Here is a 13,848-nt window from a genome sequence, read left to right on the forward strand (position 1 = left end):
GGGAGGGGCCTGTTTAATATCCTTATATTTCTAAACACCAGTAAAAGTTAAGTAAAATACAAAGAGCAGAATATTAATAATTATCATATTCTGCCAAGTTTTTAATCAAAGCATGCTGAACGCTATTTATGGTATAAATACAAGGCAAAGGTAAAAAAGTAAATCCTGATGATCAAATAAATTTAGTTGTATTTTGCCATCACTTAAAAAAAGAGAAGAGGAAGAGGTCATTAGCAGAAACCTACTTAGGTAATACTGTACCATGATATTTCAGCAGCTCTTGTGAAAAATTAATACACTGTGAAGGAGTATTTTGGTACTAGTGCAGTGCAAATTGGGTTTTCCTTGTCTAACTATGGGCAGCAAATGAGGCACTTAACTGTAAAGTAGAAAAATAGGGTATATTTAAGAAGAAATTCAAAATTATTCATAAAAGATAACTAGCATTATTCAAAAAGTAAAAAATTCAATTTTTATTTACCATGCATTCAATGATACACATGCTTCACTAGGGAAAAACCCTTTTGAAAGTAAGACTCCTGTTTTGTTTAGAAGAGACAGAAAACATTTCCTTTTCAAGGGATTCTAGATTTCTGAGAATGAAATCCAAGTCTTCTGAACCTGAGTACTACATATTTATAAACTGAGAAAAATACATCTTATCATACTGGAGAAGTATTTCTAATTATCACCAAAGTGTACCTTGAGATCCTCAACTTTATTCTTGAAGGATCAGAAGTTTTTATTTTATATAACTTCAAAGATGGGACCTAATGACTGTAACAGAATAATGAATAGATATTTAGCACCTAAATTTAGAGAACACTTAAATATTGCCATAGTTTTAATAGTTGTATGTCCACAGGTTGGGAGAAATCAGATATGTGTTGTTCGATGATATTAGAATATTCTCAAAGACTAAAATACAAAGCTTCCAAAAATCATCCTTGGTTTTACAAATGCATCTACCTACAACATTCAAACACAGTCTTATTTCTTCCTGAAGTTACAGATATGTATTATTTTTAAGAAGTAAGGTTTATTTTTTTCTTAACCACAATTAAATTGTCTTCCAAATGTGGCACTTTTCAGAGGTTAGATAGAAAATAGTTCTTTTTTGGGGGGCCGGCCCGTGGCTCACTCAGGAGAGTGCGGTGCTGATAACACCAAGGCCCCGGGTTCGGATCCCATATAGGGATGGCCGGTTTGCTCATTGGCTGAGCGTGGTGCTGACAACACCAAGTCAAGGGTTAAGATCCCCTTACCGGTCATCTTTTAAAAAAAAAAAAAAAGAAAATAGTTTTTTAAAAAAGTCATTCATATTCTACCACTAGTATTACTTCAAATGTTCACTATGATGCAGAGGTCAAAAGTGAAGTGAATGGCCATGGACCTTCTGCTGAAATACATAAGTAAATATGAGCAGGAACAGAGAAGATGAACATACATTAATTTCTGGCAATATATTGGCACATAAATGCTTATCTGTAGGGTGAAAAAGCACTTAATAAAAACATAAATGTTTGCCGTGACATTATTCCAAGTGAACAGAGCTTAGCATCTCCTAACACAAATAGTCTTACATTGCCTCTCTAAGTAAGCTTGATTTTAATTCTGAATGAAACGCTTTATTTCATGTGTCAAAACTGATGTATGACATTAACTATAGTTTTCCACGAAACCAATTTAATCATCCCCATTGAGAAATCCTATAATCTTACCTTTTCTTCCTAAATTTGCTTACAAGAAGGCTTTCCTTGACTCAGAAGGAAGGGAAAAGGCTTATAAAAAACATATTCTTACTCCAAGGAGACTGTCTGGCAAATTTTAATAGTTCAGAATCCTCATATTTGTCATTTATATTCACTTTAATAAACTGCATTCCTTACTATATAACTAATTTCCTCAGATACAGAAAAACCAAAATTCTCTTATGTATATCTTTAAGCTATATTTTTCTATTTTCTTTAAGATATTCTAATTTATTTTTGAAAGGCAATGAGTACATAAAAGGAACAGGAAGACTGTTGATACAATTCAGTTGTTAAGAAATAACGTGCATATACCTCTCAATATAAATATTGTTCGGTATACTATGGCTAAGTAAAAAGCTAGCCAAATCAAAATAAAGACTCAGCTCTAGAATCTGGAAAATATGAAACAAGAATACAAATTCTATATAAGTAGAAACAAAACTGAGAGGGGGGAGCATTCTCCTTAAAAAAAAAAAAAAGGGCAACTGAAAATACGGTTAAGTGAAGTGGATTTCTGCTTCCCAAGAGACCATACATGCTACACAGTAACACCAACATGCAATATCTGAAATGTGGAATCACATTCTGGCTGCTGCCCTTGAACTTCTGCATTTAATTTATAATTTTCTGGTGTCTGGCTGATTTCATCTTGCAAAGTAGGAGATATGCCATGTGTCTCATCTACAGAAGCATTGTCAGACAAGGCACCTAACATTTCCAGGGAACAAGCTATGCGAAGCTTTCTATTTCCTGTCCCTTCATCGAAATTCGTCCTCTCATCAGCATCTTCTAGCTGTTGAACTGAAGTTAAATATTGTTCAAGCAAACTAGTATCCTGCTTATTGTTTGAGCTTTCCTTACTCAATTCACCACTTTCTTTGCTAACATCCCCTAAATCTGACTCTTGGCCATATTTGACCGTGTCAATGGAATTCCCCATTATGGAACTTTCACTGCCTTCTGCGGAATTTTTTTCAAAATCCAAAGAGTCCTGCAAACACTGAACTTGTTCTGTGAGGGAGGAATGAAAACCAGAGTCTGGAAATTCTGGAAAGGATTTCTCTTGAGGAGCTTCATCAGGAGCAATGAACCAATCAGAATTTTGATCAGAAGAGGGTTCCTGACTTTGGGGGAAAAATGGAGGTGGCACCAGAGTACTTGAGATAGGAGGAACATCAGTATGCCAGGAACTTAGACGCTGGTCCACGGTCTGTTGCCAAGCTTGTAGAGACCTTACCTAAAAACCAGAGGATATGGTTTTATTTTAAAATAAAAATCATACCTGTTTTACGATTGTCCTTTGACCTTTTTTCCAGCAGTCATGCAGTTAGTAAATGGTAGAACTGGAGTTAGAAACTGCCTGATTCCCTTCAACCTTTCCATAGCACCCCCAGCCTAAACCAGGCTGGCACAAGTGGTACATGGCCTCGGTAACAAAAGGCCCTCACCAGGAGAGTGAGGGTGAGCCAAAGCAATTCTCTTGTTTCTACTGGAAAAACAATCAGAAGCACAACAATACATGTCTAGCTGATTAAGGGGTTCAAAACATACTCAGTATACACTGAGGTTATTCACTAGACAGATTAGAGCCTATTAATATATCTCTAAAAGAAGTCTCATTTTAGATATCCATGCAGGGATAAGAGTTTTGAAGTGTTATCTAACAATACAGTATATGCGACTTTCTAAAATATCTAAAAATATCCGAAGTTCTTGCTAATGGGACCTTTATGTTTTTAAAGTATAATTAAAATTTCAAAATTTTACTGAAAAAACTGTAGGCAAGAAAGTACTATATAGAATTTTTAATTTCCCTTTGACCATCCTCCAAAGTAACCACTGATAGCAGTTTGATGTATATCCTTCCAGACCTTTTCTATATATTTTCACATACAAAGGGAGCCTTTAAAACCAAGTAGAACCCTAAGTTGTGCAAGTTCTGTATCTTGTTATTTTGGAGATCTTTCCAAGTCAGTCCATACAATTACATTATTTTTTTTAACTGCTCCACAGTATTCCACGTTATTATTATTATTATGTAATTTATTTAACCATTCTCCTACTGTTGGTAATTACAAAGCCTTAAAAAATCAATAATTATTTTTAAATTTTATAGGTCAAATCCTATTATAACAAATTCTTTTATAAAAATATTTCCAAGAAATTATCATCAAGTACTCGATGTGATTACAATACTAGTAAAACCAATTGCCTAAACTGTTCCTAAAGTATGCTGTTTCAAACCCTCTCTCCCAAGCACTCATGTATACTTTGTAGGATGTGTATTGTAGCCATCATATATCATCTTAGTCACCATTCATTCAAATATTCCCAAAAGATAAAAACAGATAGAAAGCTACACAAGACTTCAAATTGGTTTTTTTTTTTTTCCCCCATTTTTGTCTTTTTTACTGACCGGTAACGGGATAGCAACCCTCGGTGTTGCACCCGCACCGCGCTCAGCCAGTGAGCGGGAACCGGTCTCCACATGGGATCCGAACCCTCGGCGGGAGCGCCGCCACGCTCCCAAGCGGCGCACTCTCCAATGAAGCCACTTTCCTTCAACTTTATCTTTCACCAAAATTATAAAAACACTTTTCCTCAGATTAAATAAAATGGAACAAAATTCACTGTCCTAGCTCAGAGTTGGCAAAGAGCACAAAGCACATCCTTAACCTTGAAAAAGGGTGCTTAATACTCCTGACTATGATTACTACCCAATGAATCTAGAATTGTCTTTGCTCATATATTAGGTAAATCAGCAGGAGGGGGTTTACCTGGTTCCAAAGGAATCTGACAGCCTCTTCTTGTACAAATTTTTTAATACGTTCTTCATCTCTTTCTTTTCTTAATCTACAATAATTCGAAATACATTATTGACAAAAAGAAAGATGCTTTGACTTGCATTTCCTATTACAACTACTAAAAACATGCACTGTAAAGAGACTGATAATCTAATAGTAGTCCTTTACACATTTAGAATATCTAAGCTGAAACCTTAATTTTAAACTATGACTCAAAGTAGAAGCCAAATGAGATGTGACTGAAATTCCAGGTATTAGTTCTACAAAGTATTTTCAGTGATAAAACATAAAATAAAAAATAAATATTAAATGACACTTTACTTGGCTTCATTTTCCCAGACAAACACACCAAAGCAGCAGGAGGTGCAGAAAGGAGTAGTTATTCAAAGCCTCGAAAGCAGTTAAGGATCACACTTAAGTACTCAGGATCACAGCTTGAAACACCCTCTTCTAAGAGACTAGCAGAACTAATGCCAACAAACTTCACTTTCCTGTTTGCCCCAGTCCCTGTCATACTCCTCAACATCAACAGAGCTCCTCATCCATTGCTCCTCCTCATTCATTAAAGTCTTAGCTCTGGGCTCACTGCTGCTGAGTCCATACTCACATCTATTACAAACCAAAGGTTCCTCTAGTTATCATTCATCATCCAGACTGTCACCATTTTGTTATGAACTTCTGACCCAATTCTCCACTTTCTGTAGCCCCCCAAAAGGCCTTTCTCCTATGCTATCTGGGATTCCTGAATTGTAATCAGCAAACTCCCTAATATATTCAACTTCTCTCTGAACTTCTCCTTAACCAAAGCAGACCTACTTCTGAGAGCACTGTAGCTCCCTCAAGTGGAAGCTATTTTTTTCTCTCATACATCAGGGTCAGAAGATAGCTTCTCACTGCTGTTTTGTAGATTCTTTACCAAAACTCTTTGTCAAGTACTGACCTCCCATTATCTGCCCCCACTCACCGAAGTCTAAGCACCAGTCTTTTGCTCTGCCACATTCCCATCATCATTTTTGGAGACCTCAACATTCACATGGACGCTCTACCTAAAAATAATCCACCCCAAGTCGGTCAATCATTCTCATAGTCTCACCATACACCAAATCACTTTGACTATGCCACTTTCAAAAATAATTCCAAGCACCCAACATGACCACTACTTTCCTATCCTCCCAGTTCACTTGCTCGTGCACCCCACTGCAACAATCTAGACCTCTAATCTTCACCTAGACCTCCATCCAATGACTTTTCCTTCTTGCCTCCACTTCCTTTTTACCTCAAGATCATTCCAGGATCTATCATTATTACTACCTCCCAAATACCTTCAGTCCCTTGCCCTCTCTCTCTCAACCATATTCACTTGGGGGGGAAAGTACTGCTTGCTGAACCAAGTTAACCATACCTGAAACAGGGCAGAATAGCTGAGAGTTGCTGAGGAAAATCATACAACCTGACCTATTGTTTCGCACTTCAAGTTCCTCCTCACATTATCCAGCAATCCTCCTCCAATCTCCTCATAAGTTCACTTTTAAGATGACTACCCCACACCTAATACTTCTCTCCTTACACCTCTTTCACCCCCTCCTCATTTTCAAGTGTTGACCATGTCATATACATTATAGAAAAAAGAGAAGCATCAGAAGGACTATCCTATCCTCCCACCATCAAACTTACCATGTTCCTGCTCCTACTTCAGACACTTCCCCTACTTGTGCAATGGCTCCCTTGTTCCCTCACTTTCTCAAGAACTTCAATCCTGCACTTCTCCCTTCTTTCCTCTGCACCATCAGTTTTCTTCTCCTTATTGAATCATCCCCATCAACACATAAATACACTCTATATCTCCCATTTTTAAAAGAGAATCTGCCTAAACTCCAAATTCTCCTCCAGCAACCACCTACTCTCTTCTCCTCAAAGCAAAACTTCCCAAGAGTTGGCTACACTCATTTTTTAAACTCTTTACTTCCCATTCACTATTCAACGCATTCCAAACCTGCCTTCATCCCCCCATACCACTGAAGACACTCTTATAGGAAGGTCATTGTGCAGTAAATGGTTAACTCAGCGGGAATGAGATGTTCAAACATTATACATTCCAGAGAGAGGACTGGCCCTTGACTGGCTCCTGGGAGATAACCTCCACACTCTTGGAATATCCTGCCTGAAAAGAGTATCTTTGTACACCGGGGGTCTCACCCACACCAGATAGTTTATGCTAAAAATGTGATTTCTAGTGAACACCTGTTTTGTTCACTTAGGGCCCTGGATCATGGTATATCAGTTTGTTCTCCAGGGGTCCTGAGGTCTGAGTAGTTAAGGTCAGACCTCAGGACCCTAGAAATCCTGAACCCCCAGTAAAAACCTGGACAGCAAAACTCAAGTGAGCTTCCTTGGTTAGCAATACTTTGTATCTGTCATGAAACATCATTGTTGTGAGAATTAAGTCCTGTCTATACAACTCCACAGGAAGAGGACAACTGCAAACTTGCACCTGGTCTCTCCCAGACTCTGCCCTACCCGTCTTTCTTGTTTGTTGATTTTAATCTGTATCCTTTTGCTGTAGTAAGCCATAACCATGAACAGAACAATCTTCCAGAGTTCTATAAGTCATTTTAGTGAATCATCAAATCTGAGGATAGTCTCGGGGACCCCCAACACAGTCACCAATAACCTCCAGCTGATAAACCTAGTATATAGTTCTCTATTCTCTCCTATGGCACACCTCATTTCTCCTGAAACACTTTCCCCTGTTGGAGCTGAAACACATACTCTCCTAGTTTTCCTATCACTGACTATTCCTTCTCAGTCTCTTTTGCTGTCTCCTCCTCTTCCACCTAATAATAACAACAAATATTGCTAGTTGGAATACTAATAAAATCCTAATTTTTCTGAGTTAGCAGAGAGTATCTCCAGAATTTTAGACCCTTTTGAATCTCTGCTATTTTCTGTAATTGTTATGTCATCTACTGGGTTCTAAATAGACTTCCTCATCTTTTCATTTGTATACTTACTCAGTTTTTCTACATTTTACGTATCTTTCTATGTTTATGATTATAGAAGTCTATAAAGCTCACATTCATTCAACATTTATTGCTACACTGCATCTATATTACCAATTGCTGTGCTAGGGATGGAGATGCATATGATATCTCTGCCCTCAGGATGATTTCAGCATATTGTAGGAAACAGACAAGTAAATTAACAGTGGCTACGTGGTGTAAAAAGTGTCATGTCCACGAAAACACAGTGTTCCGAATCAACTCAAAGAATCTGATACCCCCAAACCAACAAAATAACACCTCAACAGGACTTTTGACCCACCTCCTTATTTCATCAGTTAAGCAGACAATGTGCTCCTGCATTCTGTGCAGCCGGATTTCATAACGCACCTCTTTGGCTTGAGGGTTATAGTTCCTGGCATAAAAGCCCCGCCAACACGCCTGAAGCTTGGTGGCTGCTTCATTCAATTTCTGAAGGGCAACTTTATCTTCTCCCAAAGCAACAGATCCCTGGGTTAAAATCCTGCAGGAAAGTTTCTCTGAAACTATTTGAGACATGGTTTCTTCACTATCTGGCTGTGTATGAGAGATAATATGCCCAGATGACTCAGGAAAAGATGTCAGACTATGGTCATCATTCTCCAAGATAGCACTGACTATTTTTGGCTCAGGATAAGATAATACCCCAGCTTTCTCATTTACCTCTTTACTGATCTCATTTTTCATCATTTGAACAGAATTCTCATTTTCAACCCATACAGTCTTTTCCTCTTCCTTATCCAAGTCCTGGTTTTCCAGCCCTTTCACATATTCATCTGCAACACCATCATCTTCTAGGCCCAAGCTAATACCTTGCAACCTCAGCTCAACTGTAGGTGATACTGGAGATAGTCCTGATGCAACTGGCATAAAAGTAGACTCTGAAGAGAGAAGACTACAGTTTAACTTGTCCTCATCTGTCTGTATGTCTTCCAGGTGCAGGTCATTTCGAGAATATCTTGTAGAATGTACAGAGGCTGGAAAGTTATTCTTAACAGCATATAACTGATCATCATTACTGCTTATCCCAACCCAAGAATTGACTTGGATGACGGGTTCTAGAAGAATCAACAGAGTATATCATTTAAAGCACTAAATGTTAAGAGTTTTTTTAGTTGTATACTTCTAACAATATCTAATCCCTGAAATATGGAAAAATGTAATAAAATGCCTTCAATGATTTCTTCCAATATGCCTAAAATATCAAACCAAGCATTTTTAAGAAAATGAATTTTTGCAATAATCATAAAAATAAAATACGTACGAAAGGTTGAAGTCTTTGTAATGCTTTTAAAAATTAGAAATATAATAGTTATAATGTGCACACATACATATATATATATATTGCATATATATACATAGGTAAATATAAGATCCAAATGATCACTAAAGTTAACAAACTAATAAGAAAATACATACTTTTTTTCTGCTTTATTATAGCTAACAAATCAAACAACTTAGAGAAAAGGGGATTGGAAATAAATTAATTTCTTACCACTTTCCTGGACTATCTGGCAGTCTTGAACAGGGCTTGAATGCTCAGGTACAAGGTGTGCCCTTGTTTCAGTAGGAACAACAGAAGTCAACTCTTCATTTTGGCTTTGGTTCATCAACTGCCTCTGGTGAAACCTAAAAATCAATAACATCTGATGTGATCTAACACAAACCAAAAAAAGAAAGCTTTCCTGCTTCCAAGGTAACAATGTCAAAAATGTAGAAGTTTATAATTTTCAAGGTAGGTACCTTTCATTGCTGCCAAATTATAAAGTCTCAGTTGAAAGCATTGGATAGAAAAGGTTAAGAAACATATTTAAATTGAATAGACAGGCACCCTCATATTCACACATATACACATCCACAAACATTTAAAGGCAGGATCTCTTTCAGCTATACTTCTTAATGTTAGTATTTAAAAACCCATATGAAACACCTACGTTAAAAGGACAAATACATTTTTTTAAAATCCCTTTCCAAGGGCTAGTCGGTTAACTCAGTTGGTTACAGCATGTGTTACGACACCAAAGTCAAGGGTTCAGATCCCCCTAGCAGCCAGCCACAAAAAAACAAAAAACAAACAAACAAAAAAACCCTACTCCATTTCCACATAACCTACTGCTTGGCTCTCCCCACTGAAAAATTGATTAGCCATATAATTGCTGAGGAGCAAGCTGGACTATACTGTGTAGTTCACCTTCCGAGCAGGACTGCTGGAGTTACAAGGGGCCTGAGTGCCCAGAAATGTGGACTGTGGCACTTCCCTCAGGCCTACTATTACCACAGGAAAGACTCAGGTATTTTCACTTGTGAATTCACTAACTGCTACAAATAAATGGGCTTACCTCTGTTTGCTCAGAATTTTCTCTAGTTTGGCATCCTCTGCAGTTTGAAGACCCAGTGCAGAAGTGAGAGGACAGACTGTCGCCAGATACTGGACAAGCTGGATGTGCTGGCCAGGCCGATATGCTCTTCCCTTGCCTTGACTATAGAGCCATTCAGCTTTCAAACTGGAATTGAGGGAAATGAGAAGAGGAGATAGCACCAGGGTAGGCAAGACACACTGTTAAGCAACAATTATCTTTCTTCTTAATTTATCTTTATAACACCACTGGATGTTTTTCGTAAATAAAATTCACTTAAGCGTTTTAATTATCCTTCTAACTCACTTCCCTCACTCTAATAATGTTTGAAACCTTTTATCTTGCTTAGGGGCACTTCCATAGAGTTACACTAATGGTTCCAAATATTTTAAAATTATTTCCAAAGAAGCCATGAGTATTCCCTCCATTCACTCTGTCAAACTGAAGTACTAAAGGACATCACTTGCATTTAAATCCATTAGCTCATGACAGTTTAAAAAAAGAAAAGCTAATTGGTCATAGTTGGAGGATGCTAGTGAGCCACCAACTCATTTTTTAAAACTGGTAAATTTCAGATCACTGTACCAGCCAGCTGCAAAAACAAACAAACTGATAAATAAAGGGAGAAAATTAAGTATTATTAATTCTACCTTTTCTATACAAACTACACCAACAGGTAACTAAATAGTTACTTTATAGAAGTATTCCAGCTAATTAAAAAATGAATGATAGGGCCGGCCCGTGGCTCACTTGGGAGAGTGTGGTGCTGATAACACCAAGGCCATGGGTTCGGATCCCTATATAGAGATGGCTGCTTAGCTCACTTGGGAGAGCGTAGTGCTGACAACACCAAGTCAAGGGTTAAGATCCCCTTACCAGTCATCTTAAAAAAAAAAAAAAAAAATGAATGATAGAATTTCATCATTTTGTAACCCTTAATGAATTAATGGGTTTAGGAATTAATCATTGATAGCTGCTAATAATATGAGACAACCAGACACTGTGTGACTCCTGATAGAACCCAAAAAGTAGTTGTCCCCTCAAAAAAAATCAAACCTGAATCTGATCAAACCTCCACATCTAACTACCAATACAGAGAAAGGAACATGTCAAAGGACACAGGGATGTAATCAGCAAAATGAGCAGACAGTGGAAAATTCCGTAATACAAATAATTTGATTTCTTTACCAACAACCAAATAAAAAAGAAAGCAAAGAAAATAACATAAAAGAGAGGAGGAACTAATAGATTGAGAGATTTATGAGAGTCATCTTGGACATCCAGCCAAGTCAAGCTTTCAGATTACTCTAGCCCCATGTGTGATCTGACTGCAAGCACATGAGACCCCAAGTAACGGCTGCCTGGTCAGCACAGCCAACATATGGAGCATGCAACAAAAAATAAGTTGATATTGTAAGACACTAAAAAAAGAAAGTGAGGAAGAAATTTAAGAGATAGATCAACCAATCACAATATATGGTTTTATTTGAATCCTGTTTCCAAAAAAAAGCACTTTAAAAATGAATTTATAAGTACTATTGGAAATGTAAAGAGCACTGACTAAATATATGATGTTATTAAGGTATTATTGTTAATTTTTTTGAGATATGATAATGGAATTGTGGTTATTTCTTTAAAAGTCCTTCTTTTTTAGAGATATATACTGAAATGGTTACAAATGAAAATTATATTTAATCTGAGATTTGCTTCAAAATAATATTGAAGCAGAGTGAGTGAAGATATAAATAAAACAAGGTTGGCCTTGAGTCAAAAACTGTTGAAATTGGGTAATGGATTCATGGGAGGTCGTAATATGATTGTTTACTTATAAACATATTTTTTAATTGGCATACCATCGTCTCAATTTTACCATTCTTTTTTTTTTTTTTTTTTTTTTTTTTTTTTGTGACCGGTAAGGGGATCGCAACCCTTGGTGTGGTGTCGCCCACACCGCGCTCAGCCAGTGAGCGCACCGCCATTCCTATATAGGATCCGAACCCGCGGCAGGAGCACTGCTGCGCTCCCAGCGCTGCACTCTCCCGAGTGCGCCACGGGGCTGGCCCTCAATTTTACCATTCTTAAATATGCCCCTCAACATGATGCTGAGGTTGGATCATTTTGGTATACTTTATCTGTTTTTATATCATTAACTCAGCATTGCAAATGGTTTGAAAATCACAACCAATCCACAATCATTTTCTTGGGCCCTCACATTAAGGTATCTACATCATACAAACTGTAAAGTCCAAAGCTGTCAAGTCACCCAAGGTTCTATTATGGACTGAAAAGAAACTAGTCTTTTTTTTAAAAGATGACCGGTAAGTGGATATTAGCCCTTGACTTGGTGTTGTCAGCACCACACTCTCCCAAGTGAGTTAACCGGCCACCCCTATATAGGGATCCAAACCCACAGCCTTGGTGTTATCAGCACCACACTCTCCCAAGTGAGCCATGGGTTGGCCCTAGAAACTAGTCCTTAAATCATGCGAAAGAGTCATAGAGCAATAAAATATAATGAGCTTAGTTTTCTGTGATTTGCCAGTGTCACAAGGAAAGAAAAGATGTTGTTTTTTTTTTTTTTTGCACTGGCCAGAGTGGGGAACCGAACCCTTGACCTTGGTGTACAAGGCCACACTGTAACCAACTGAGCTAACTGGCCAGCCAGGAAAAACTGTTCTAATGATAAGAGATGTGGTGTGCCAAGCTGATTGACAAAAGTTATGTATTCCCAGGCTGGCTGGTTAGCTCAGTTAGTCAGAGTACAGCCTTATAACACCAAGGTCATGGGTTTGGATCACTGTACTGGCCAGTCGCCAAAAAAAGAAAAAAAAAAAAAAAGAAGAAGAAGTTATGTATTCCCAATCTTAGCCTAACAGTTAAAAATTTTAGTCTATTTAATAAAAATTATAGGAAGCATTCCTTCCATGGAAACATTCCTGTGGACTAAGTAAGAATCAGTCAAAAGCTTCATGAAGTTGGCCATAAGTTTGTATAAATTCTCCTGTAAAGCAAATGGCTTGTTAAAAAGCTTTCCAAAAAAAGGCCCAGAGTAGAGAAGAATCACCAACTTTAATATTAGCTAGCAAGCAACATTTCCAGGTTATAAATGGTTTGTAGTTTGGGAGGAAGGATAAGCAAAAGGAAAAGAGGATAGAGAAAAAGGGCTCAGGCTTGAATATTCCACAGTATAAGTTCTTGTAAGAAAAACCAAAAACTGCAGAGCATCAAATACTATAATATTTGTTTTTTCACCTTGCTTCACATGAATTCATCAATAAACATATCACTACACAAGTTTTATTAAATCCGTAGAATATTCTCCTAAGTAAAATAATCTCCCTGCCAATTAAAATACCATTGCTAATTGAATGAAAACAAAATTAAAATTCACTCATTTCTAATGTTTTAAGGTCAAATCATTGGATTATGTTTCGTCTCTTGAAATTGAAGAAATAGTTTATTTAAAATAACAGAAGTAACAACTATTAATAAAGAGAATTTAAAACAATCAGCACTTTCTCCTAAAAAAAGGAGTACTGAATAAAATGATACCTGATATTGCTTTTAAAATACTCCAACAAAAAAAGTGGGAGACAGATGAAACAAGATTGACAAATGTTGTTAACCGTTGAAGCTGCATTGTGGGTACATAGATACATGCTCTTTCTACCTTTCTATATATGTGAAATGTCCTTTAAAAAAGGGAAGGGGCCGGCCCCGTGGCGCACTGGATAAGTGCGCCGCTTGGGAAGCGCGGCGGCACTCCCGCCCGAGGGTTCGGATCCCACATACAGACCAGTTCCCGCTCACTGGCTGAGCGAGGCGCAGGAGCAACACTGAGGGTTGCAATCCCGTTGCCGGTCCCCGGTCCGGTACGGGGGCAACACTGAGGGTT

At 37.6% G+C, this 13,848-nt stretch overlaps 1 protein-coding gene across 1 annotated transcript in view; it reads right to left on the reverse strand.

Moving 5' to 3' along the window:
- Positions 1-1,281: 1,281 nt before the first annotated feature.
- CEP97 (centrosomal protein 97kDa) overlaps positions 1,282-13,848 on the reverse strand; it is a 22,533-nt gene continuing 9,966 nt past the window's right edge. Inside the window, exons 7-11 of the mRNA XM_008566702.1 lie at positions 9,936-10,100; positions 9,092-9,225; positions 7,880-8,654; positions 4,532-4,607; positions 1,282-2,991 (exon numbers count right to left, since the gene is read on the reverse strand). Coding sequence (XP_008564924.1) covers positions 2,293-2,991; positions 4,532-4,607; positions 7,880-8,654; positions 9,092-9,225; positions 9,936-10,100 — 1,849 coding nt within the window. The 3' untranslated portion in view covers positions 1,282-2,292. The remainder of the gene's footprint in view (positions 2,992-4,531; positions 4,608-7,879; positions 8,655-9,091; positions 9,226-9,935; positions 10,101-13,848) is intronic.

This window comes from Galeopterus variegatus, unplaced genomic scaffold (assembly GCF_000696425.1).
Source record: "Galeopterus variegatus unplaced genomic scaffold, G_variegatus-3.0.2 Scaffold265, whole genome shotgun sequence".
NCBI lineage: Eukaryota > Metazoa > Chordata > Mammalia > Dermoptera > Cynocephalidae > Galeopterus > Galeopterus variegatus.